Source organism: Dreissena polymorpha, chromosome 1 (genome assembly GCF_020536995.1).
Source record: "Dreissena polymorpha isolate Duluth1 chromosome 1, UMN_Dpol_1.0, whole genome shotgun sequence".
In the NCBI taxonomy this organism is placed as follows: domain Eukaryota; kingdom Metazoa; phylum Mollusca; class Bivalvia; order Myida; family Dreissenidae; genus Dreissena; species Dreissena polymorpha.
The window spans coordinates 77,162,071-77,188,950 of NC_068355.1; the positions used below are offsets into that span (position 1 = coordinate 77,162,071).

At 34.9% G+C, this 26,880-nt stretch overlaps 3 protein-coding genes across 18 annotated transcripts in view; 1 reads left to right on the forward strand and 2 right to left on the reverse strand.

Annotated features, from left to right (window-relative positions):
• Positions 1-390, reverse strand: part of LOC127836477 (uncharacterized) — a 62,222-nt gene extending 61,832 nt beyond the window's left edge. For 6 of the 7 annotated variants that reach the window (XR_008028797.1, XR_008028792.1, XR_008028796.1 and 3 more), the window contains exon 1: positions 170-390. The gene's annotated coding sequence lies outside the window, so the exon portion shown is untranslated. The remainder of the gene's footprint in view (positions 1-169) is intronic. The other variant, XM_052363140.1, reaches the window with a different exon arrangement.
• LOC127836674 (ras-related GTP-binding protein A) overlaps positions 1-26,880 on the reverse strand; it is a 378,726-nt gene that overhangs the window by 201,961 nt on the left and 149,885 nt on the right. The window lies entirely within an intron of this gene.
• LOC127836334 (uncharacterized) overlaps positions 261-26,880 on the forward strand; it is a 493,739-nt gene continuing 467,119 nt past the window's right edge. For 9 of the 10 annotated variants that reach the window (XR_008028727.1, XR_008028716.1, XR_008028731.1 and 6 more), the window contains exons 1-11: positions 262-450; positions 577-665; positions 4,774-4,880; positions 5,324-5,501; positions 10,430-10,566; positions 10,854-11,051; positions 17,591-17,777; positions 18,181-18,314; positions 19,259-19,472; positions 20,652-20,730; positions 21,630-22,402. Coding sequence is in view for 2 of the 10 variants with exons in the window: in XM_052362921.1 (XP_052218881.1) it covers positions 444-450; positions 577-665; positions 4,774-4,880; positions 5,324-5,501; positions 10,430-10,566; positions 10,854-11,051; positions 17,591-17,777; positions 18,181-18,314; positions 19,259-19,472; positions 20,652-20,730; positions 21,630-22,402 (2,103 nt within the window). In the remaining 8 variants the exon portion in view is untranslated. Of the gene's footprint in view, positions 451-576; positions 666-4,773; positions 4,881-5,323; positions 5,502-10,429; positions 10,567-10,853; positions 11,052-17,590; positions 17,778-18,180; positions 18,315-19,258; positions 19,473-20,651; positions 20,731-21,629; positions 22,403-26,880 lie in introns of all 10 variants that reach the window. The other variant, XM_052362957.1, reaches the window with a different exon arrangement.

A 26,880-nucleotide genomic window follows, 5' to 3' on the forward strand; every position in this document is an offset into this window, starting at 1 on the left:
GTTTGTTTACATTTCACAATAACAACTGTGTTAGAATTGCTATTGATGTATAATTACGCAAATTAAATATATGATCAACCAGAAACAATGTTTAAATTGCATGATATATAAGTTTCGCTAAATGGAAACAACAAAAGTCAGTAAGAATGTAAATTTTCTTAAAACGTACTATTCTGAATTCAAGATCTCCTGCGCCATTTTGGAACTTACCCATACTTCCATAAAAGCGGAAGTTATAGCTTTAATCTATAAACATTTGTAAATTTAACAATGTGCACTAGATACTGCTTTTAGCAAAAGTATTTGTTCTTTCGTTATCTTGTGCAATACATGCATGTATTGACGTATTTTGTTTTTATTAATAAAAACTGGCGAAACAGCTCCTGAGCGGAAATAAAGAATAAATTTGCGCGCATGCGTTGTGTTGACTATACGCATGGAAAATGGATGGTAAGTTCATAAAACCTACATTTATTTGTAAAGATTTTATATCTGACGACTCATTTGCATTACTGTTTATATGCTGGAAAAAGAGCATGTGAGATTTTAAAAAGGCGATTATACTTTATATTGCAGAGCTTCAGTCATGGTGGGAAGTGCCAAGCATTGCCCACTTTTGTTCGCTGTTCAGATCAGCCTTCAATTTGACAGACTTTGATATTGAGGTAATACATCTATTTATTCATGAACACACTAGTAATACTCATAATATTTAGTTTCTCTTATAAAAAAAATAAGTATATGTGCACAGCTGCAGTTCATAAAAATGTCATAATCTGGATGCAGAAATATTTTCTACTTTCACTTCATATTCATTTTTGTTTACAGAAGGGAGGTAATCAATCCATTACACAATTATCCCCCCTTGGTATTGCATGTTGACTTATTCAAAATAAAGTGAAAGTAAAATTAAGACATTACCAACAGTTATTTTTAGAATAAAGTGAAAGTAAAATTTAGACCGTCGGACCTTACCGCCATTGTAAAGACATGCCTGATTGAAAGTGCCACATTGCCAGTCCAAAAGCCTGGAAAAAAATAGAAGAAGAATAGCTGATTGATTTCATGATAATCAAATCTGAAAAGAAAACCCAAGCTTAAATGAAATACATGCAAAAAGATTACATTGTATTTTTGATTAAATTCTTGATACACAGGTGTGCTTTTTCTGTGGATCTGGTTTTCTCAGCGGTGGGTTATTTTTGAGATTCTCGTTGATTTGTAAAAATTGGGAGGGGGTATGACCAATTATGTGGACCTATTTCATAAGCAGTCTTAGCATTTTTGTAACGAGTAATGTCTTTGGCTGTCAATTCCCAATCTACCAATTAAAATCCATCTTTTAAAACTTGATTGGTATTTCTTTATTGATTTGTGTGCAAATGGCCCTTTTGTCAGGTGAAAATTAAAATTACTGAAAGAAAGATCGACTCACACAAAATCTCAGAGATTCACACAGAAGTATTTATCAGATTTAAATGGGAATGGTTAGAAACTACTGTGGATATAAGTCAGAAAGCAATACCACTTTTCGCCTGCCCTGGTAAGGCAAAGTGTATTTCATCATCATGTGAGCAAATCTTGAACTGAAGATCCTGTATCATTAGTTGAACACTGTGGCAGTGTTAAACGTATTTCAAAGGTAAAGACATCGAGCTCAAACAAAAGATTACCGTCATCGTTCACAGGTACTGAATCAAATATTGTTGTTGATCACTGATCGCATAATAAGTAATAATAACATGTTGAATGTGAAAGTAAAAAGGTTTTCATAAATACATATTGAAATAAAATTAAAGAAGGTGTTTATTTAAATGTCTGTTTTTTGGTTTGTCATTGCATTATGCATGCAAATCAGGTACTGGTAGTAAAAATCAGTCAACACAGGCATTCCCACAAGTTTTTAAAGTCCACAGACTTAAAACACTTGCAGGACTGGACTGGGATTCATAGGACAGAAACATCAAGTCGTCGACTCAAATTTATTGACATAATAATATTTGGAAAAATTCAGTGGAAAGTAAACAACACAACACTGAACAATAAAAAATCACAACACACACAGTTATCCAGTTAAGCCTTAATGGAAGGGCGCCCTGCCCTTTTGAAGCCCCGCCCTGCCCTTCCAAGATCCTGCCCTGCCCTTTCATTTATTAAAAAAAAAAATTATACATGTTTTAATTGATAAATCTCATATTACATTGTTATTAATTAATTCCTCATTTGAGTCATTTTTTGTATGGTTTAATGATACTAGAGATAATCTATTTTAACAATTATCATGTTATAAAAATTAATATGCAACAGGGAGCATTCCAGATACAACTGCGCGCTCGAACCAAAAATTACCTAAAAACAATGCCTCTCAAATAAAAATTCAATAATTGTATGCTTTTATGCAAATTTCTGTTAAAACAAACGTTTTCAGATACTGATAGAGTGATAGTTAAGTGTGACAGTGACTGAAGAATGTAAACAAATTATTGTTGCAAAACAAATCACATTTATACTTGTTTATAATCAATGAAGTACCCCGAAACACAGAACACATGTTGGATATCAATTACAAAATTTAACAGACTAAGTTTTAAAAGCACAAAGCAATTATCAGTATTTAGAAAATTTCAATGACAAATATTTTCCAGTTTCAAAATTTAATTACAATTCAGATTTTTACTACAAATGTCATCAAACTGGCCACAAAGATACATAAATCAATGAAAAAGAATTATTAAGAGTAAATTTGATCTGGAACGAATTGTATACACCCCAGTTACAATGATCTGAGTTGCAGAGCATGTTTTTGTTAAAAACGACATTTTTATTTACATATGAGGAAGTGTTACATGTAGGTGCTCACACACAGTAACATTTCATGAATGTTAACAAAAATTGGACATAATTTTTCTGCTCATATTTCAATTAAGCTCTCTTATTTTCAGGTTTTAATTCTATAAAAAAAATAAACTTTTGCTCTTAAATTATTAACTGAACATTTGAACCAGCGACATAGCATTTAATTTTATAGGTTGGACGGTCTGGCACTTTTGGGAATGTCTGTTAGCATAATTTTCCTCCCATGCGACTTCATCTCAATCACACCCCTGTTGATACAATATTGCACATGCATGTGCACACCCAAACTCTTCCTCCCATGCCAATATTCATTTTCTGGTTGAAGTAACATAAATTCTAAAAATCCATGAATATTTCACAAAATAGTTCGTAAAATAAAGTTAAGCCATAAAAAATCAGTGTTCCTTAATAAATAATAGCCAAATTTCAAGTCTAGATATGGAATGGTAGCATAGATAAAACGAAATACAAAATACTCGTTTTTATGTCCTCCACTATAGTAGTTGGGGACATATTGTTTTTGCCCTGTCTGTTGGTTGGTTGGTCTGTTGGTTGGTCTGTTGGTTGGTTTGCGCCAACTTTAACATTTGCAATAACTTTTGCAATAACTTTTGCAATATTGAATATAGCAACTTGATATTTGGCATGTATATGTATCTCATGGAGCTGCACATTTTGAGTGGTGAAAGGTCAAGATCATCCTTCAAGGTCAAAGGTCAAATATATAGGTCAAAATCGCTCATTTAATGTACACTTTTGCAGTATTTCAATATTCAAGATAGCAACTTGATATTTGGCATGCATGTGTATCTCATGGAGCTGCACATTTTGAGTGGTGAAAGGTCATGGTCAAGGTCATCCTTCAAGGTCAGAGGTCAAAATCATGTGCACAAAATCGCTCGTTTTATGAGTACTTTTGCAATATTGAAGATAGCAACTTGATATTTGGCATGCATGTGTATCTCATGTAGCTGCACATTTTGAGTGGTGAACGGTCAAGTTCATCCTTCAAGGTCAGAGGTCAAATATATGTGGCCCAAATCGCTTATTATATGAATACTTTTGCAATATTGAAGATAGCAACTTGATATTTGGCATGCATGTGTATCTCATGGAGCTGCACATTTTGAGTGGTGAAAGGTCAAGGTCATCCTTCAAGGTCAAATATATGGGTCAAAATTGCTCATGTAATGTCACTTCTGCAATATTAAAGCTAGCAATTTTATATTTGAAATGCATGTGTATCTCATGGAGCTGCACATTTTGAGTGGTGAAGTGTCAAGGTCAAGGTCATCCTTCAAGGTCAAACGTCATATAGGGGGACATTGTGTTTCACAAACACATCTTGTTATTTTTTGTGCGACAATTTACTCGATTTTTTTTCCTGCAACGATATCCAATGATGAGCAAAGCGCAGAGTGGCTGTGGACAGCGTCAGAAGAACTATGTTGTGCTTCCGAAGCTGCCTAAGCCAATCTCTGATTTGCTCGTAAATGGTCGGATTTCATAGCTTTCAAAGTTCCTGACTATTTTGACGAAATGTCCCAATTCAGACCTGGAATGTATGCCAGTGGACTTGAAATGCTTTCGGGAATGATGAAATTAAAACGAAGTTTCCCATATGCAGTGCTTAATTTGAAGAACATGTACCTTGGTCTTATGGCGTTAGTGCTTAAAACATTACCCGCCTCATGGCAGTCTTTAGGTCACTTAAAAAGAATTTGTTCAATATGATGTCCAATATTTTTTTCATCAATATGTGATGGATGAATCCTTATAATCCATGCTGATATTTGAAGTCGGAATTGACGCATTCCTATCAATACAATGCTTCAAAATTTATTCAAACACAATCTGACTATAAAACTTGCCGATTCCATGTCGAGCGAAAGCCCTGTACATTTTCTGTATTTTTAGGACTTAGAAAGGGAACTGATTAATTCTGAAGAAGAAGAGGGAAGTGAATTTATTCGAGATATTCTTTGCAGACTTCTAAATGGGTGTTATAGCCGTAAGGATGTCACGTAAGCATTATTCATTGTCGTATTTACTGAGGTATTACAATGTATTTTCTATTCCTCACATGAACAAGAAATAATTGTGTATGTTGTTCACTTATTGTTACAGGCATACTTTTATCTACATTTGTAGAATATTATTGTTGCGGCATCACTGCAACATTGTGATTTTATTGCATAATTTTCAATAAATTGCAAAAAAGGTCTGAAAGCTTGAAAATACATGTATGTATCACTAAAAATTGGTGGAAGCATCTTAAAGGGACCGTCAACCGTGATGACGAAAAAAATAAAAATTAAAAAATACCGTATTTTTTTACAATTATTATTTTATATTGATTAAAATATCACGACTGGTATATTACATGACTTGATTTATTTTTTTTCAAATCAGTTTATACCTATTGAATTTGTTATATAATCTACACTATATTAATCTTATTTTCCAGGTCAGAAAATTATGATATTTATGTGAAGGACATTATCAAGTACAAATGGGATGGGTCGTCCAGTCCTATCTTGGAAAAGTCAGAATTCAAACAACTTACCTTGCGTGAGAAAGTGGAGCTTTTACTGGCCATCTGTGAATTCAGATTAGATACAGAAGATGTTGTTGAGCAACTTAAGGTAGCATTAAGAACTAGCTATGTTAGCGTTTCCGATTGCCAAAATCGCCAAAGGCGATTGAATCTTTCTGCTGGCGATTAAAGATTAAAATGTGAATTAAAATGGCGATTGCAAAAAACCCTGATAATTCTCTATAAGTATATAATATTCCTTACTTTTAAAGAGAACTCTGTACCGATTTCCAAATGCAATCGCCATAAAAGCTCCAGGTGGTAATAGATAGTCCACTGATAAGAGATAACCGGATCGTATATTCAAGCAACATAACACAGTCATGTATGCTGCCAGATGCATCACGGGAAATTTTCGGGTAACTTTCCAGTCGCCAAACTGTGATATTTAACGTCCAATCGGTTACGAGAAAGTTTATGGAGGCGGAGTTATATAGTGATTATTATTTTTGATTGACGTGTGTCACAGAGTAAGCGTTTATCGCAGGTTTATAAACAATGAATCACAGTTGTAGCATTAATACGTGATATAAAACCGGTAAATAAAGCAGTATATTAAAGGCGGTTTCGGGCATCATCATCACACCTATTTACCGTACTGTAAACAATCATTAATTATGAGAAGTTAATTGCAATTGGTGAGCAGTGTAAAATTACTTACGGCGAGTAAGTTGTGAAAAACAAAATCCGTTAATAATTTGATGCGGTAACAAATTAAATCCAGTGCATGTATATTTTATCATGTCTATTTGTAAAACTGATTTACACCGTTTTTCTACAGCCACATGATAATAACTATTCACTATGCACTAATACCGGTATGCCATGTAAAACCCGTGTTATAAGAAAGAGCGCAAAATTATTGCTGTCGTCTGCAATGCCAAGTTCTACGCATGCAAAGCATGCTTTTGTAAAAACAGACGATGTGTAACTAAATATAGCCTAGCCGCTCAGTACATGCAGTAAATAAGACTTACAAATTTACCGGTACGTTTGAATAAATTATATATTGCAACAATAGAAAAATATGTCAATTCATGAATACATTGCAGTAAATGTATTTTTCAAGAATCAAGAAGCACCAGACTAGGGCAAAAATTATTGGGAAAAGGGGGGGGTGGCGAATATGAGTTACGCAAGACCCACCCAATCAAAGACCGGGGCATATCTTAAAGTTATAACATTGTACATTGGGGCTTGATGTCAGTGACAATGTTTTATTTATTTGTTTTTTAGTTACCAGACAAAACGTCTTCTTAAAAAAAAGATAGTTCGACTAAGTACATAGATATTGTCAACATCTATACATACATAGTCGAACTATCTCTTTTAAGAAGACGTTTTGTTGGAAGATGTTTATTAATTTAGTATGTGTATGCATTATAATAAACAACGGGTAACTAAAAAAAAATAATAAAAAAACAAACATTGTCATTGACATCGAGCGCCTATGACATTGTATACCGTTTATGCCAGTGCATGAAAATAAATATAAATGCAAAATAAAAAACATGAAATTATTTGATTTCAGGTAACAAATAATGTATTTAAATGTGACTTCATTGATAATTTAATACAGTCATTGTTGATACCTATAAATTCATGATAATGATTATGTCGTTCATTGAGGAAATAAGGTTATAATGTGGGTCGTTATCGTAGTGCTGAAATTTGGCTATTTATTTTTTTTCCTTAGCGCCAACCTAGACTAGATCTTTAGCATTATCACCATCATCAGCTTTCACTTTTTATGCTGATTGAATGATCGGGGGTATATTGTTTTTGGCCTGTCTATTTGTCTGTCTGTCATTGTATGTGTGTGTGTCTGTCACAAAACTTTAACCTTGGTCATAAATTTTGCAATATTGAAGATAGCAACTTAATATTTGGCATGCATGTGTATCTCATGGAGCTTTACATTTTGAGTAGTGAAAGGTCAAGGTCAATGTCATCCTCCAAGGTCAAAGGTCTTTTTAGCTCTGCATTTTCGGAAAACCCTGAGGTATTGTCATAGCCAGCTCGTCGTGTCGTCCGACGTCCGTGCCGTGCTAAAACCTTAACATTTTGTTAAGGTTTTGAACATTGGCTCTAAAATCAAATTGCTTCCACCTACAACTTTGAAACTTCATATGTAGATGCACTTGATGAGTTTTACATGCCGCACCCATTTTTGGGTCACTAGGTCAAAGGTCAAGGTCACTGTGACCTTTAAAAAATATAAAATAAAATAATCTGACAAGCTTTCATTTATTCAAAACTGCACCCGTTGCCGAGGGTGGCCCCCGTATGCAGTGCTCTTGTTTTTTGCTAACCTGTCACGAAGTAACATTGTGAGCTTATGTGACCGTGTGATGTCCGGCGTCCGGTGTGCGCGCGTGTGTCTGTCAACAATTTGTTTATGTAGACAGTAGAGGTCACAGTTTTCCTACAATCTTTATGAAATTTGGTCAGAATGATAATCTTGATGAAATCTGGGTTGGGATTGTATTTGGGTGATCTGGGGTCAAAACTAGGTCACTAGGTCAAATAATATAAAAACCTTGTATAGACAATAGAGGTCACAGTTTTCATCCAATATTTATGAAATTTGGTCAGAATGTTTATCTTGATGAAATCTGGGTTGGAATCGTATTTGGGTCATCTGGGGTCAAAAACTAGCTCATTAGATCAAAAAATAGAAAAACCTTGTGTAGACAATAGAGGTCACAGTTTTCATCCAATCTTTATGAAATTTGGTCAGAATGTTTATCTTAATAATATCTGATTTTGGATTGTATATGGGTCATCTGGGGTCAAAAATTAGGTCACCGGGCCAATTCTAGTAAAAGCTTGTGTAGATGAAAGAGGTCACAGTTTTCATCATGTCTTAATGAATTTTTTTTCAGAATGTATTAATTAATGAAATCTGGCTTGGGATTGTATATGGGTCTGATAGAATTTAAGTTGATGTAGCAAGGTTAGTCAGGTGAGGGATTCAGGGCCATCATGGCCCTCTTGTCTAAAATACCTGCCGTGCGGCTTCAAAGCGGCGCAGAAGGGGTCATTGTGTTTCACAAACACAGCTCTGTCTTGCAACATGGAATTTCCCAATTTCTGGTTTTGAAAAAAATAATTGAAAAATGCATCAGTCATTTTCTGCTTTGTTTTTTAATAATTGTCTGACAATAGTGGTGGGGCAATTTGAGTCAGTTGCATGATGTGAGCCATGTTTATCACATGCCAATTAACTAGTCTTATCAGATGATAGTTGCTTTCCCTTATTATTGTATGCCATATACTAGTTAATTGTTATTTGTTATAATTAACTGATTTATGGGACTGAAGAACCTTAGCGACTAATGCTGCTACTATTTATGTGCTCTCTATCTTTTGAATAATTCACAGCTTTGACAAATTTAACAAGATATGATTCATTTTATAGTTATTTGTGGACAATATGTATTTAAAGCCCCATCAACACTCAAGACCAACAAATATTTAAAAAAAAGTTGAACACATACAAAATCTGTGTTTTTTATAGCGATTGCCAAATTTTCAACGCTAGATGTGGGTGGTAACATAGATTTAATTAGATACAACGCATCTTTTTATTTTTTGTGTGACAATGTATTCCATGTGATTTTCCCCGATACGATATCCTAACATTTAAGAGCGAATGCAAGATTTGCTTTGGGCAGCTCATGTGAACTTCATCATGCTATCGAAGCCAGTCTTGTGCTGGCTGGTAATGGTTCTGATATTAACACAAAAAATTCACAGTCATGGAAAATATTGTCACGACTGTATCCAATAAATGGCAAAGTATTCCGGACATTATTTCCCCAAGTGTCTGTATGATTCAGAAGCATGTCTATGTTCTTTAAGCGCCTTTATTGTAGACAAAAACAAAATACTCTGAGATTTGAGCGTCCAAAAGACTCGACTTATTGCTACAGAAATGTGCTGGTGAAAGTTTCCGACAAAGGGTTTATTTGACAGCCCAGGTCGCTGCACTGAAATTTAAGGCTCGTTCAAGTTGACTAGTCCAATTATTGTGCATATAAACTGGTCTTATTTATACTGGATTTCAGCTACTCTTGCATAAGAAATGATAATAACTCAGCTTAGGTGCAACGTTATCAAGAATTATGGAAGATATACCCATTTCATAATTGGAAGATATGTTTACAACTTTGCAACTAACATGGTGTGTAGCCTCAAAGCGGAGATGTATGCTAAAAATAGCCGAAAGAAAATTCAATCTAAATTCTATTTTAAACAACTTTTTACCAACAGAAAGTAAATTATTAGATCAATACAAACATTTAAACCATCTAGAAGAGACCTACTTTGTGAGTGATACCAGAAAACTTTGAAAATCAACGATATATTTTGGTGACCTCAGTCACCGGAGCGCTTTCAAGAGTAAACAGCGATGTAAATAAACTGATTGTTTGTAAACACAATTGTCTTAGAGGACACTGTATTTTGAGCTAAAAACATGTTGTATTGCTCTTTTTATATGGTAATGTACAATAGCATATATATATTGTTTGTTGATAACCTTTATAAATAAACTATGCCAAAAATATTTAAAAAATCGGTAATGATTACGGATCATCACCTTTTATGAGCCTTTAATTTCTTTGGTCCGTTTCAAATTTTATCGGCAAAAAGCCGGAGGGTGATCCAATCTGAAACACTGCTTTGGACATAGTTATTCGTAGGGAACTTATTTTCGTCAAGCAGTCTACTAAATTTAACGAAAATTTATGTTTGGCGAATAATAAAGGTTTCACAGTATTTTAAATAAAGAATGGAACCTAGTTATTTAATAATGGCCCTGATTTCTGTTTCTGATGATGATTGCCTTCAGCATGTATTTCATTGATAATTGTGATTATCAGACAAGCAGATTGCATGAAAAAGTCATCAGCTTCTTTATATGAAACATAATTTGGGAGGATTGGGGATGAAGCTTGAATATTTGTATTTTAGGGGTTTGAAGGTGACAGTATGCGTGTTGAGCCCCTGGGAAAGGACAAGGAGGGGTCTTCTTACTGGTACTTCTATGGGACCAGGCTTTATAAAGAGGACCCACTACCCAAGAAAGAGCTGCCCAAAGAAGAGAAAAAGTAAAAATGTTTACACATAGTTAAACAATAAATGGCTAGTAATAAATTATTGATATGCTTCAAGCACTTGCTTTCATTTTCGAGCACAGATATTGTAAAATTTGTTTGGTTAATAGGGAACAGTTTTCATTTGAATCACATCTATTTCTTCTTTATGCCAATAAAAGATTCATTAAATTTTTACTTTATAGATTGAGTCTTCTAGAAGACAAGTCAAACAACTTAAATTCTCTTTATTATTTGATGCTCTGATGACCTCTATACATGTTTATAAAATGATTTTTCAGGGCTCAGGAAAAGAAACACAGAGAAGAGCTAAAACAGAAAAAGAAAGAGGAAAGAAAGCAAAAGAAGACTAATAAAAACAAGCTTAAAGAAGCTAAACAAGTAGAATCTAAGAGAACCACAAAGTCTGTTGAAGAAGATGATTGCAATGTACGCAGAAGTGGTCGTATTCGGAAAAAGAAAGTTGTTTTGAAAGAAAGGTATTGTTGATTTTTTATAGACATTTTTCATTTTTGTTGAGCACGGTGTAGCTTTCTGTTTTAATGAGTGTGTGTGCGTCTTGTCAGTCTGAGTTGGACCAGACTGAAACTCCAGTCCGCACAGTCTAATCAGGGACGACACTTTCCGCTTTTTTCGTTAAAATGAAGTCATTCTTAGCAAAAATCCAATTTAGGGGGAAAGTGTTGCCCTGATTAGCCTGTGCGAACTGCACAGGCTAATCTGGGACGGCACTTTACGCACATGCATTATGCCCAGTTTTCTCCGAACACCACTTCAATATTGAAAATTGATATAAATACTCCTTCAGACAGTGTGCCGTAAGTAAGACCCTGTCTCTCAATGTAACTCTTAGAAGTCAAAAGTAAAATTGAAGTTAATTTGGGTTGTCTGGACAGACAAATTGACGCATTGCTGACTGCTATCTTGTATGTCTCATTACTCTTGCATATGCAACTGCTGCACATAACATATATAACCAACTAAGACTTGGCTTTATGGAGAACAGACATTCCCAAAAGTATATTCGGTCCTGTGGACTTCAAAAACTTGCAGGACCAGACTGGGATTCATAAGACAGTAAAATCAAGTCATCGACTCAAATTTATTGATATAATTATAATTGGAAAAATGGAATGGAAAATAAACAACACTTAACTATGAACACTAACAAATCACAACACACATCATTTTAAAGAAGAATATTTCAACTAAAAATTAGTTAAAAGCAATGCAATTTCTCAATTGAAAATTCAATAATTGTATACTGGTATGCAAATTGCTGTTTAAACAAATGTTGTACGATACTGATACATGTCGTCAAGTGTGACAGTGACTGAAGAATGTAAATATATTATATTTACACAAAAACATTTATACTCGTTAGGAATCAATGATGTTCCTAAAACATTATAACACATGTGGGATTTCAATTACATAATTTAACAGACTAAGTTTTAAAAGCACAAAGCAATGATTGGTAATAATAAATTATAAATATTTCCCAGTCTCGAAATTATATGTCAACTAAAAATTAAATTAAAATGTCAACAAACTAGCAACAAAGATGTATAAATCAATGAAAACGCACTATTAAGCGTATATTTGATCAGGAACGAACTGTAAATACCCTGATTACAAGGATCGGAGTTGCAGAACATGTTTTTGTTTAACCGACATGCATGTATTCACTTGTTTAAACAGTGTTTATTAATATAATGACAATTTGAGCATGACATGTGAAATACATTCATACAATAATGGATTAGAAAACAACTTACTGACAACTTATATGAATTCTTCTCCATATTCACTTTCATAGGAGGAAGTGTTCAGTACACATGCGTAATAACATTTCATGAATTTGAGCAAAAATACAACGTATTTTTTACTGCTCATACTTCATATTAGCTCTTTTTTATTTTCAGGTTTTAATTCTATGAAATAAATAAACTTTTGCTCTTGAATAATTTGCCCTACATTCGGACCAGCAACATAGCATTTTCAATTGGACCTGCCTTAAAAACATTGGTCAGGTTCAATGGTCAGGCACTTTTTGGAATGACTGGAAGAAAACACATTGTTACCCTTGCAATAAGCTAGGGAATTTCTATAGTGAATTGCTTGGTGCAGACTGGGCACCTTTTGGTTTCCTCCACCTGCTCCTCAAAAAATGAAAGTATCTTGCAAATTATTAATTTTAGCAAGTTTTCAAATACTTATATATTTACATTGCTTAAAAACCTTTTTTACAGGTGTAAGACTGGAAATTACGTAGATGATTAAATAATAAGATTTTTAGATTTCCATATATGTTTTAAATTGTTAAGACTAAAAGAATTTCCGTAGATGTATCAACTTATTGGAAACAGCATGTTTTTTTAGCTCGACTATTATATATGAAATATATATAGTGGAGCTACCTTACTCACCCCGGCGTAGCCGTTGCCGTTTTCGTGAGCGTGCAAATGTTAAAGTTTGCGTACTACCCCAATTATTTTCATTTTCCCTTGACATATTGCTTTCATATTTTGCATACAGTCCAACCCCTCTTAAGCAGCCAGTCAAGGGAAACGGCCAAATTGGCTGCTTAAGCTGGGTGGCCTTTTAAGAGGGGGTTGGGTCATAGGGAGTCTGGAGTTGATTAATGCATGGCCAACTTTTCAATTTTTGTATAAACAAAATGGTAAATATGTGTACATGTACTAAACAATGTATAGACTTAAAATAATTTTATTTCTTCCTTTCTAAAATCAGCTATAAAACAACATTTTCATAAAAAAAATATTCTATTCATCTTTCTAATCATCGTCAATATCATCATCATCATCATCAGAATAAAATTAATGAAAAAGAATCATTCTCATGATTCATTGTTTACACAATGCGCATTGTATGGCCCCTATGCACTTAAGATGGGAACAGTTGTGAATCAGTTATGCGTGAATAACTCATCATCATCATCAGAATAAAACTCAATGAAAAAGAATCATTCTCATGATTGATTGTTTACACAATGTGCGTTGTATGGCCCCTATGCACTTAAGATGGAAACAGTTGTGAATCAGTTATGCGTGAATAACTCCCGTGTCACTATCAATCAATAATTTACATGTAATTGGTTTATTGCAGTTTTATGGCGTTGTAATACTCACTGCATGAATTGGTCCCGACAGTGATCTCCTCCACGATAAAATCGTGGCCAGATACTTAACAGACTGATAATAGCAACCGGGTGAAATCCTCCTGGTAATCGGGCTTTTCATGCATGATATTATAAAAACATTTTTTCGCCCCGTAAAGGGTTTTATCAAAATTAATATTGAAATCTTTGTAAATATAAAACAAATATAAATGTTTTGTTTAATTCCCAAATGATAATAATTAATTTGTAATCCAATAAACACTCCCGATTGTTTTATGTTTACGAGACGTTTACAAAATCTAGCATCAAAAAAGTCCTCATGTATTTCCTTTGTCCCGACAAAAGCGCGCGAAAATTATGCACCAATGTACAATGTCACGCCATACCCATGCAAAGCGTGTGTGTATTGATTTTTGGATAAGAACTTTGTAGCACAGAGAACATGTAGATCAGTTGATTTTGGTTAAAAGTTTCGTTATTCTGTTTAACTTTTAATTAGCCAATAATTGTCATAAATGTGTGCTTGAAATAGTATGATTCAACAGCTACAAATAATAAATTATAAATTAAGAATCTCTTTTCCAGGAATAATAGGTGATATTCGCACATACGCAAACAAAAAGATCAAACGGTCACATATTTCTTTTAACCCGATAACCCGATAATTCACCGCTAATTAATAGCAATTTGCAAACTGGCTGTCAAAATGTTTATCACACATCAGGCTTCAGTACTACAGAGCCTTAAACCACAGACTGGAATGGAAGTACGTATCGATTTTTTCGCCGTTGCGTCAGTGTTATTTTGCCAATGTACATGACTGACTTACTCGCGCGTGACCACTCATATGGGGAAATTTAACATTTGTGATGCAAAATTGTAGGCCGCTGGCAGGAGAAACAGGGTTACCGCTTAAGAGGGGTGCATTATATAGTGTTTATTGACAGTCGCGGCATAGACCGGCCGCCTACACTGGGCGACCGGCGATGATGGGTGACCGGAAGTAGGGGTTGGACTGTACTTGTTTACCATCATGACCCCAACCTATTAACAAGAGCAGACAACTGTATCAAGCATTTTGACAGAATTATGGCCCCTTTTATACTTAAAATATGCATATTATTGATAAATCTATGTTAAAGTTTGCGTACTACCCCAAATATTTCCTGTGTCCCTTGACACATTGCTTTCATATTGTGCATACTTGATTACCAACATGACCCCAACCTATAAACAAGAGCTGACAACTGTATCAAGCATTTTGACAGAATTATGGCCCCTTTTATACTTAGAATATGCATATTATTGATAAATCTGTTATATTTGACAAAACAACACTTACCTGACATACCACAATGCACTCCAAAAATTTTTTTTTTTCTTATTTTTGAAAGATCATCTTTTAAATGATCACCCACCCACATTATATCCCCCCCCCCCCTCTCCATGATGGCTTACGTTATACTGTCAAGCACTCGAATAGTCGAGCGCACTGTCCTCTGACAGCTCTTGTTATTTCACCCAGCCCCTTTTGAGCAGCACCCTGTACCTTATGATCCTAGATCTTTCTCTAAAGTATTCAACAGACCATGATCTGTAATTTATTGTGGAATTCCTGTGAAATTAAAACAAGAGCTTAAACTTGGAAGAGCTCTGTTTAATATAAGAGCGAACTCCCTATGACTGATCACTTTTATATTGTTATGCTTTTAACAAATCATCTTGCCAACTAAAACAAATCAGACATGCTTTGCCAGACTGCTTAAAGTGATGACTGGAATTAATTATTATTTAAATGAAGCTGAGAGCTTGACACACTAATAATGCATGTTTGACGGTTAATCAGGGTTTATGACAGTACACATGTAGATGACAAGGTATACCATGTGATATGTATGCCATGTCAACTCAACTTCATGCGCATTTGAATATTTTTGTCCCCTACCGGTGAAACCAGAGGGAAGTTATGGATTGCGCTCTGTCTGTCAGTCCGTCACACTTTTCTGGATCCTGCAATATCTTTAAAGTTCTTCATATTTTTCATGAAACTTGTAACATGGATAGATGGCAATATGGAGATTATGCACAACATTTTATTTAGATCCTATGTTAAGAATTCTATTTGCTATGGCAACAAATATATTTAAAAAAAAAATTAACTGACAATGGTGGAGTTTCACTGGTAGGGGACAAATTGACAATGGTGGAGTTTCACTGGTAGGGGACAATATTGCTTGGCAATCTCTTGTTTCATCTATTAAGAAGGTTGCAAAAAAAATACTTCTCAATGTGCATTCGACCTAGAATGTATTCAAACGATTGATTTAGTTTCTACACGATTGGAAAGGGGGGTTAATGCATGTGCATCCCAGATGAGCCGCTGCAGTCTTCACATGCATCAGGGAGGCACATTCTGCTTTTATGTTATATGTTGTTTTTTTGGTTTACCAAAAAAAAATGCTTAGCAAAAATCAGTTTTAGGTAGAAAGTGTCGTCCCTGATAAGCCTGTGTAGACTTCACAGGCTTATTTGAGACAACACTTTACACACACACATTAAACCCCCTGTTTACAGAGCAAGGCTCATTTATTTGTAATGTACCTGACCCTATTGATCTGATTTTTATGGAAGCATACCGTTATTTGGTGGGATCAGATTTGTAGACCTCATTTGGTATGCGAAAAAACAATTTTATGTTCACTTGTACTGTTTGTACTATCATTTATTTTTTGCTTAAAGTAACCACTGAAATTTGGCTGTTTCCAAATGCTTAAAAGCAACATTTGTTACCAAAAATCTAAACAAATTTCCCCCGCAACTTTTCCAATAAACTGAACAAGATTAGAAATGTTATAAAGCTATTATTATGGCAACAGTTTTATAAAATGCAGGAAAGTCACTTATCTCCCTTTTGGTGCCTTCACATTGATTGCAAGTCTTGTCCTGATTGTTCCTCTATATCATGCCGCATTTGACAGCCAAGATTGTTCCTCTATATCATGCCCCATTTGACAGCCAAGATTGTTCCTCTATAACATGCCCCATTTGACAGCCAATAATTAATTATGTGCCTGTAACAGCTGTTTTAAACATGCCCCATTTGACAGCCAAGAATTGATTATGTGCCTGTAACAGCTGTTTTAAACATGCCCCATTTGACAGCCAAAAATTGATTATGTGCCTGTAACAGCTGTTTTAAACATGCCCCATTTGACAGCCAAGAATTGATTATGTGCCTGTAACAGCTGTTTTAAACATGCCCCATTTGACAGCCAAGAATTGATTATGTGCCTGTAACAGCTGTTTTAAACATGCCCCATTTGACAGCCAAGAATTGATTATGTGCCTGTAACAGCTGTTTTAAACATGCCCCATTTGACAGCCAAGAATTGATTATGTGCCTGTAACAGCTGTTTTAAACATGCCCCATTTGACAGCCAAGAATTGATTATGTGCCTGTAACAGCTGTTTTAAACATGCCCCATTTGACAGCCAAGAATTGATTATGTGCCTGTAACAGCTGTTTTAAACATGCCCCATTTGACAGCCAAGAATTGATTATGTGCCTGTAACAGCTGTTTTAAACATGCCCCATTTGACAGCCAAGAATTGATTATGTGCCTGTAACAGCTGTTTTAAACATGCCCCATTTGACAGCCAAGAATTGATTATGTGCCTGTAACAGCTGTTTTAAACATGCCCCATTTGACAGCCAAGAATTGATTATGTGCCTGTTACAGCTGTTTTAAACATGCCCCATTTGACAGCCAAGAATTGATTATGTGCCTGTAACAGCTGTTTTAAACATGCCCCATTTGACAGCCAAGAATTGATTATGTGCCTGTAACAGCTGTTTTAAATTGTAATATGTTGCAGCTCCTCTTCTGAGAGTAAGACCTCCAGCTCTGAGGAGGAGGAGAGTGACTCAGGCGATGACCAGCCTGTCGAGGAGAAAACACCTGCTAAAGGCAGAGGCAGGGGTAGAACTACAAAGGAAGATGGAGAAGGGAAAACACCTCGAGGTGATAAAACTCCTTCTGGACAGAAAGAAAATACTGGCAGGGTAAGTTAATGCATTAAAATTGTCGTCTTTATTATTTGACCATTATTTTCATTTCAAAGAGGCTAAATATTGAATAGATGTTCTCAAAGCATTTACACTACAGGAAGGTCATAGTATTTATTCAAATCCAAATATAGTGAATTTGATATGGACACAAACTTCATGGGTTCGATCCCCACTGTTGAAGCGTTCTTTACATTTCCCCCAAAGACACCAAGTACTGGTTCTTTGCCCAGGAAACGGACTCGAGAGCATTTCAATAAGCCTGAGGCAACCTCGAGCAAAAATTAAAAGGTTTAAATTAAACTGAAAGTAATTTTTTTCAGATATAATGTTACAATCTGGAACAAACTCCTTCCACATTTTCTGATTCTTTGAATTTTAAGTGTTATTGTTGTTACAGGGCAGACGTACAAGCAGCACCAAAGACAGGGATGTGTGTGCAGAGGCGACTCCCAAGAAAACCCCTGGCACACAGAGAGGTCGAAGGCGTGGCAAGGTGGAGACCCCGCCCCCTACACCACAGCACTATGACAGGTGGGTGCTTGTACTTACCTTGCTTCTACCTTAATATGCCACAATTTTACTATTGCCTGATTGGATGATCACTTAGCCAAAATGTTATCATTGTTATTGAATGGATTACTTATTTTGTTATGAGAAAAGGAACTGTAACTTTGGCCAATATTTTAGATAAGTCTCGAAACAATGCAAGGGTCCTGTGTAGGATATTTTGTGTAACTCTGTTAATTTTGATTTTCAACAGTGGTCTCTATTCGATGTAAAGCATTTTACAGCATCAAGTTCTCCATAAAAAATGTTTCTCTAAAAATAGAATGTTTAGTACAACACTGAACGATTGAGCTGTAAATCAGGTGGATATATTTGGCAGCATGATGTAAAAGGCATACTTTGTCTGTATGTCTGTTTCAGACACTTTGATACTTTCACACTAAGGGTTATGACCATTATCTACCCAGTACCATGTAAACCAACCTTTATTTGACCCTGTCATTGGGCTATTATTTGTCTAGTAAGGATATGCTGTCTATGAAGGACATACCTGTTTATCAAAAATTGATGTTTGTTTCAAGATTAATTAAACAGTAACCTTTACTACTCAGGTAAGCACTTTGGACCATCATGGCCCACTTATTTATGTTCCATCTAATTTTTATGCCCCAAAAGGTGGGCTGATCGCACTGTCCCTCTGTCTGTCCGTCACACTTTTGCGTTTAGGTTTCGAAAATTGCTCATAACTTCCATGTCGCTTCGATGTAACCTTCATATTTGGTATGCATGTGTATATGGACAAGGCCTTTCCATACGCACACAAATTTTTACCCCTTTGATCTTGACCTTGAACTTAGGGTCCGCGTTCAGGTTTCGAAATCTGCGTTTAGTTTTCGAAAAAGCGTTTTTCAGGGGCATATGTGTTCCTATGGAGACAGCTCTTGTTAACAATCTAATTGGTTCCTCAGTGACACAGAGAATGAGGACATTGACAGTGGTCACGAGTCAGCTGCGTCCGAGGGGTCAAAGTTGTCAGCCAGGTCAGAGGTCAGCCTTACACCCCAGGTTGTCCAGGGGCCATCACGACGACCCACAGTGAATCTCAGTCTGCGTAGGGACCTCAGTAAGCCCAGTCCTGAGGAGGAGGAACTGGAAGGAACTGATGACCTCCCTAAGAAACAGGTTAGTGTAGATTTGATTCAAATGTTTATAGGTCTATAGGGAACATATTTAAAATGCAAGATTTAAGTCATGTGTTATTAAAATTTCAATGTTACATTTACTTATGATATTATATAACATCATTTAGGAAGTTTTTATATTTATTACTTGACCATGGATGAGTTCAATATAAAATCTAATTGTCTGAAAACAAGAGTCGCTTGTCTGTGTCTTTTATAGTTGAAATTTAAGCCGTGACAAGATATTTGTAATTTAATGAAACATTAATTTATTTATTTTTCGCTCAACTGTTTTCGGAGAAAACCCGAGGTATTGTCATAGCTAGCCTTTGGTGTCTGTCCGCCGTCGGTGCGTGCTAAAACCTTAACATTTTGTTAATCTTTTGAACATTGGTTCTTAAATGAAAGTGCTTCCAACTACAACATTGAAACTTCATATGTAGCTGCACCTTTATGATTTCTAAGTGTAGTGTAAAGAGCACAGTGCATTTTAGGGCAGAGCTTTCATGGGACGAGCAAAGTTAAATTTAGATTGAGGATACGATACATGTATGTACAAAGAAATGTTTTATTGCGTCATATGCAGTCTTGTAAAACACGTGCTTCCCGGGGACTTTCTGATAACAGGCAAAAATGAAAGTGAATCTGTTAATAATTACACTGCATTAGCATGTTAATAAATTGTTTGGATTATTTAATTAATGTCTAGTACACTAGTAATAGATTAAATGCCTTAATACTAGAATGATAATGAAATGTCAGATTGTTTTATACTTACTGTGCGCAGTATATTTCACAGCCGCTCCTTTAATATAGACAAAATGCAATCATATCCAAGTAAGAATGTTTAAATCAGTTTGAATAACTTTAATTTGATAATTATTCTGCTTGCACTTACCTTATTATCCCTCGCCATAGGCGGAGGGATATTGTTTTGGCGTTTGTCCATCTTTAAATAAAATTTATAACCACTACAGTCTGTGGTCAATTAAACATGAAGTCTGTGGTCAATGTTACATGTAGTCTGTGGTCAATGTTACATGTAATCTGTGGTCATTGTTACATGTAGGTTACAAACAGAAAATGTATTTTATACTATAAAATTGGAAGACTAGTTGAGGGCGCTCCATTGGGACAGGTCTTGTTTAATTTTTTTAATTTCATGTTTTCTTATTGACAGGATGATGAAGAAGAAGACAATGATCTGACAAATGTAAAAGATGAAGATCCTGACAAAACTGACAGCAAAGATGAACATGGTAACAGCTTTTTTGTTTTAACAGGTTTTCGTAGCTTACCAAATATAACAAGTTTGTTTTGGAAGGCCAAAATCAGGATTATTAGCAGTTAATTTGAAACTACCATAAATAAAGCATCCATTTTCAGTTGTTTAGGTATTTATTGCTTGTTTTATTTTGATGAAAACTTGTATGAAATTATAGACTTTCCCTCAAGAACCTGCAAAATGTGAAACTATTATGTAAAACATGGTGTTGTCTCCCTTGTCTTGTGCAACCTGCCCTAAATGTGTAAGAATATTTTAATTCTAATTTTATCCAATGACAGTCTTTGATGTATAAGAATATTTAATGAAATCACTTGACAGCTTTGATTTATGAAACTATTCAATGGTATCTATTGACAGACTTAAATATATGAATATTTAATAGTATCCCTTGATAAACTTTAATGTGTAAGAATATTTAATGGTATCCATCAACAGACTCTAATGTATATTTAACGCTATCTATTGGCAGTCTTTAATGTATAAGAATATTTTATAATAGCCATAGAAAGCCTTTAATGTGTACGAAAATTTAATTGTGTCCGTGGACAATTAATCATAGGCACCAAAAGCATCAACAATGAGCTTTCCTGAAAACAGTATGTTCTATTGTCAGCTTATTTTACAAATCTGTTAGTTAGCCCAAAGATTCATCGTTTGTTTCTAACTATACCTCCACAAACAAATGCGTTAAATGAAGGGGAGTTTTGGTCAGGGCAATGCTTACCAATTTTATGGACTTTAAAGAAAGAAGTCTCCACGTAACAAAAATCCATTCTCAGATAGGATAACGCATTCCCTGATAAGCTCGTACTGACTGACGGGTTTTCCCAGAGACCAGCTTCATTATGATTTGTCTTGGTTGTGTTACAGATGCTGTGATGTTAAATGGAAATGAAGAGACCAATGCAAAAGAACAGTCAGGCATTTCTAAAAAGATCGAAATAGAAACCTCAACAGATATAGATGCAGTAAAACCAAAGTCTGACATTTCTGAACAAAAATCTAATACTCCTGATAGTAAGAGAGTAGAATATTGTGACAGTATAGGAAAAGAGATTAGGACTGAAGCAATGGAATGTGAAGATCAGATAAAATGTAATGTAAAAACTGAGCAAAATATGGATGTAACAAGTGATAGGGAGAAACCTGATGATAAATTTTCAAAAACAGAGGATTTGGACAGTGAAAATGGGACAGACAATCTGGAATTTCAATTTAAAAGTGCAGATGACTCAAAAACAGAGACACAAACTTATCATAAGCAGAAAAGTAAAATTAAAACTGAAATAGAACAAGAAGTAAATGAACTGGAAAAAGAACCTTGTTTTTCAAAAGAAGGCAGACAACTGAGGTCAGCATTCAAACCAAAACCTGATGAGAATGGGGAAACAGAGACAGAAGATAAGGAATCGGAATCCAAGACTTTGGCAGAGATGCGACAGAAAGTCTTGAGCCCAGGGCCTGCTAAAGAACCAGAGGTATCTAAGTCCACCACACGCTGGCACGTAGTTTGTACCACATTGGATGACTGGATTAATCTAGCGGAGTGGTACAAGGAAAGTCCAGTAAGATGTGAGAAGGCGCTGTCAAAGATAATAAGAGAAGATTTCCTGCCAGTTCTACCTGAGATTATTGAAGCAAGGGTAAGAAGTATAGGATTTTCAGGGAATTTTTACAAAGTTGAAATTTGTGGTTTTAGATTGAATTTTGGCGAGCCATGGCCTTAAACAGTTGTTTTCCCATATAAAGTAACTATAATATTCATTAACCAATCTTGACAACACTTTGGATTTAGTAAGCATATATTATATGGAGAGTTAGCTTTGTTTGTTTGGATGATATAAATAAGATTTTTATAAGAATATAAAAATGGCTAACACTTAATAACTTTAGTTTGGATAGATGTTGGTTGAGTATGGTCAAGGTCATTGTTACTAAACATGTTTGAATGGAGGATATAGTGCTGACATGCAAATAAACCATATCCAAAAACTCAAAGCATTTTGCAGTGCCCCAGATTATTATTAGGGAAATAGGGTTTCCACCAATTGATTATGAAAAATAGGGTGATTTCATTCTTGAAATAGGGTGAAATGAGTTATAAAAATGCATACCTTAAAATCATTGCTGCTTTACTTCTATTGATTCAATAAAACTGTAAACTATCATAATTAACTTTCATAAACTGATGTTTCATAACATCTTTAATCCTTGAAACTGTCCATAATATAAACTTTAAAACTTAAAAAAACAATCGCGGACATCTTTCGTCCTCTCTTAGATGTTTATAATTCGCATTGTTATAGCAACTGAAAGTACAGACCCATTAGAATACATGCACAATGAGCGACAGATTAAGTCAGATTGAAAACGCATGTATGTCGTGGTAAATAATTTGGTTAGACGCTTTATTTAACTATAAAATCTAGTCCGCAGAGCGTTTGAATAACTTTGACTGTTTTCCTGCTCCGTCATCCAGGGGCTTGCTGAATGAAACTGTGGCCGTGTTACGATAATAATTCCAAAGACAAAATACCCAAAATGAGCAAATACCCAAAATGAGCAAAGCATTTTCGATCGAAGCTATTGTATCGTACCCATCAAATTTGAAGAATTTGCGCTAAAGTCAAATTGGTTGCGTTTTCAATACGCATGATATTGTATTTCTTTGCGTTTTCAGCTCATCTATTTTTTGGAAAAAAAAAGAAGAGCTATTGTCATCACCTTGGCGTCGGCGTCCGGTTAAGTTTTGTGTTTAGGTTGTTTTTTTTTCATAAAGTATCAAAGCTATTGCATTAAAACTTGTTACACTAACTTACTATCATGAGGGGACTAGGCAGGCAAAGTAAGATAACTCTGGCACGGATTTTGACAGAATTAAGTGCCCTTTTTATACTTAGAAAATTGAAAATTTGGTTAAGTTTTGTGTTTAGGTCCACTTTATTTCTAAAGTATTACTTTCATACTTGCGACACTTACTAACTATCATTAGGGGACTGTGCAGGCAAAGTTATGTAACTCTGACTGGCATTTTGACAGAATTATGGCCCCTTTATACTTAGGAAATTGAAAATGTCGTTTCAGTTTTTTTATGGCAATTTCGAGGCCGATATTCGGCCCTATTCCCCTCAAAAAAGAGTATATATTTTTCCCCCATTTTGTAGAAAAAATCCCCTCCAAAATTAAAAATAAATAAAAAATATTTTTTTTTTTTTTTTTTTTTTAAATAACTGTCTTATGATAAATATACAGGGCTCAACATTTATGGTTGTCCTATTGCTCCTGGCAAGTAAAAGTTGGGTCTGGGCAAGTTATTTTATAATCTAGTTGTCCGCCCGGAAAAGTGCAAAAAAGAACAAAGAGCATTTAATTTAGACTTTAATTGCTGTAATCATTTTGTTAAATGTTCAAAAATAAAAAAGGTTTTGTGGTGTATCATTTTGGTTTATCAAACAAAATGAGGTTTACAGTAGATGTGATATATCATGTTTGGGCAAGTTGCTTTCAGGGGACAAAAATTCCACTCGTCCGCTCGTATTGACGAGTGAAATCTTGAAAGGACGAGTGAATTTCCCTAAAGCTCTCGTCCTACAGGACGAGTGAAAAAAAACTGATGTTAAAATATATATTTTCTGACCAGTAAGACTCTTTTTCATTAAATAAAATAATTTCTTAAAGCATATCTATTCCGAAAGTAGAACGAGAATGAACTGGAAATCGTAATTGTAAATTTTTATACAGCAGGTGCGCGTTGTTATGCGAGACTGTGTCTCGAGTAAATATTGGCTTTTTGGTGTTAACTTTGCGCGTCCATGTTGACAGGGAACCATCTGACTTCATTCACTGTAAGTATTGATTTTTTTAAAGAATTATTTTACTGCGAAGTACGGTTTTAAACCAGTCTGAATTTCATCTGAAAAATCTCTGACATACGAGCGTTCTTTAAAGGGGGCAGGAGCGATGTTCAACCATCCGAAATGGAAAGCACGCAAGCATTAGAAAAAGTAAAAAAAAAAATTGTCTTCATTTATTTATTTTGTGTTCCTCATAAATAAAGTGGGTTAAAATTTCTTCTGTGATCAGCTGGCATGAATAACTAAGTAAGCAGCATTTTAGCAGTGATATAGGAAACATTGTTAGTCATATCAGTCCTTTGCCAACTTTCTTTCACACATATTTAAAGGACAAGTGCATGTGTTTACAGGACGAGTGAAAATTTTAATGCACTTGTCCTGCAGGACGAGTGCAATTTATAAATATTTTTGTCCCCTGGCTTTACGTTCAGTGCAAGTAGATTTTGGAAGTACTGGCACGGTAGGGCAAGTTGGTTTTTCGGTTAATGTTGAGCCCTGATATATCTTAAATTTATTTCATAAACAACTAATAAAGTAAATAACTATAATTAATATGATTTTGAATTATTATAAAGAGTTATATTAAGTTAGTTTTTCCCAAATCAGTTAATTTAACATGAATTGCATTTTTTTCCCAAAATGGCCAGGGAAAGGCCTGATGTATCTAGGTCAGGCTTTTTCCGCTCCATTTTGGGAAAACGCCACACTGGAATTTTGGGAATTTCCTGTCGTGAAAACCCCCATTTTGGGAAAAAAATTAATCGCAAAATTGGCTCAATTGGGAAAAATTATCCCATGTAAATAGTGTTTCTTATATTTCAAAGATGCCGTTAACTGGTAAATAACGACAATTTATTATTAAAGTTTTACAAAATATTATGAACGTGTGTGATAAGTGCAGTTTTTTTAATCTGAATTTGGGGAAAAGGCTTGGCATTTTTTGAGGTGAAAAAAAAATCGCGTGAAGCGCCGGATTTTGAGGAAAATAAGGAAAGTCTTAAATAATCATTAAAATATTTTACAGTTTTTAAAACAAATTCAAGGCAACAGATAATTTAATTATGCAATACTTTCTATTTTCTACACTGGATACACTTATATATTTTAAGGAGAAAAAAAAAAAAAAAAAATTTTTTTTTTTTTTTTTTTTAATTGGGAATTTTTTTTTCAATTGGGAAAAAAACAACCAGATTTGCATTGGGAATGGGGCCGAATTTCGGACCCGTGGCATAGGGCGGAAAAAGCCTGTAGGTATATTGTGTCAATATTTGTTGATAAAAACATTCCAATCTGGTCCATTTTATTGATAAAAAATGCTAACATTTTCCATTTTATCGATTTAAAAAATCCCAATTAGACTCAAAATGGCAAGGAAAACTAAGACTGTGCATGAAGGCTGAACTGTCTGAAACTAATGTTGAAAAAATATATTTAAGAAATAGGACAAAGACATTCAGCTGTGAATATTACATTCATGCATACATGTGTATTGATATAATAAATATCATTACATATAAAAGAATAAATTTTTAATTTTCCCCTTTTCCAAAAAACCGACGCGTTTTTCCCCTTTGGACGGCCCCTCCACCATTCCCCTATAGGTGAAAAAAAACCCTGAGTTTTGTGTTTTGGTCCACTTTACTCCTCAAGTATCATATCTATTGCTTTCAGACTTAGAACACTCGCAAACTATCATAAGGGGACTGTACATGATAAGTTGCAAAACTCTGGTTGTCATTTTGACGCAATTATGGCCCTTTTTATGCTCCCCGAAAATTTTCGGGGAGCATATTGTTGCCAGTTTGAAGTTCCTTCCTTACTTCCGTACTTCCTTCCTTCCGTCACACTTTTGTTACCGTTTCTCATAGCACCTTCAATACTTTACTGATCTCTTTCATATTTGGCAAGTAGGTACCTTGCATTGACCTCTACCTTTTGATGAGGTTTGAGGTCACTGGGTCAAGGTCACCGAGGCTAATAATAATATACTTTTTCCGTCACACTTTCGTTACCGTTCTCATAGCACCTTCAATACTTTACCGATCTCTTTCATATTTGGCATGTAGGTACCTAGCATGGACCTCTACCTTTTGATGAGGTTTGAGGTCACTGGGGTCAAGGTCACCAAGGCTAATAATAGATTTTTCCGTCACACTTTTGTTACAGTTTTTCATAGCATCTTCAATACTTTACCGATCTCTTTCATATTTGGCATGTAGGTACCTTGCATGGACCTCTACCTTTTAATGAGGTTTGAGGTCACTGGG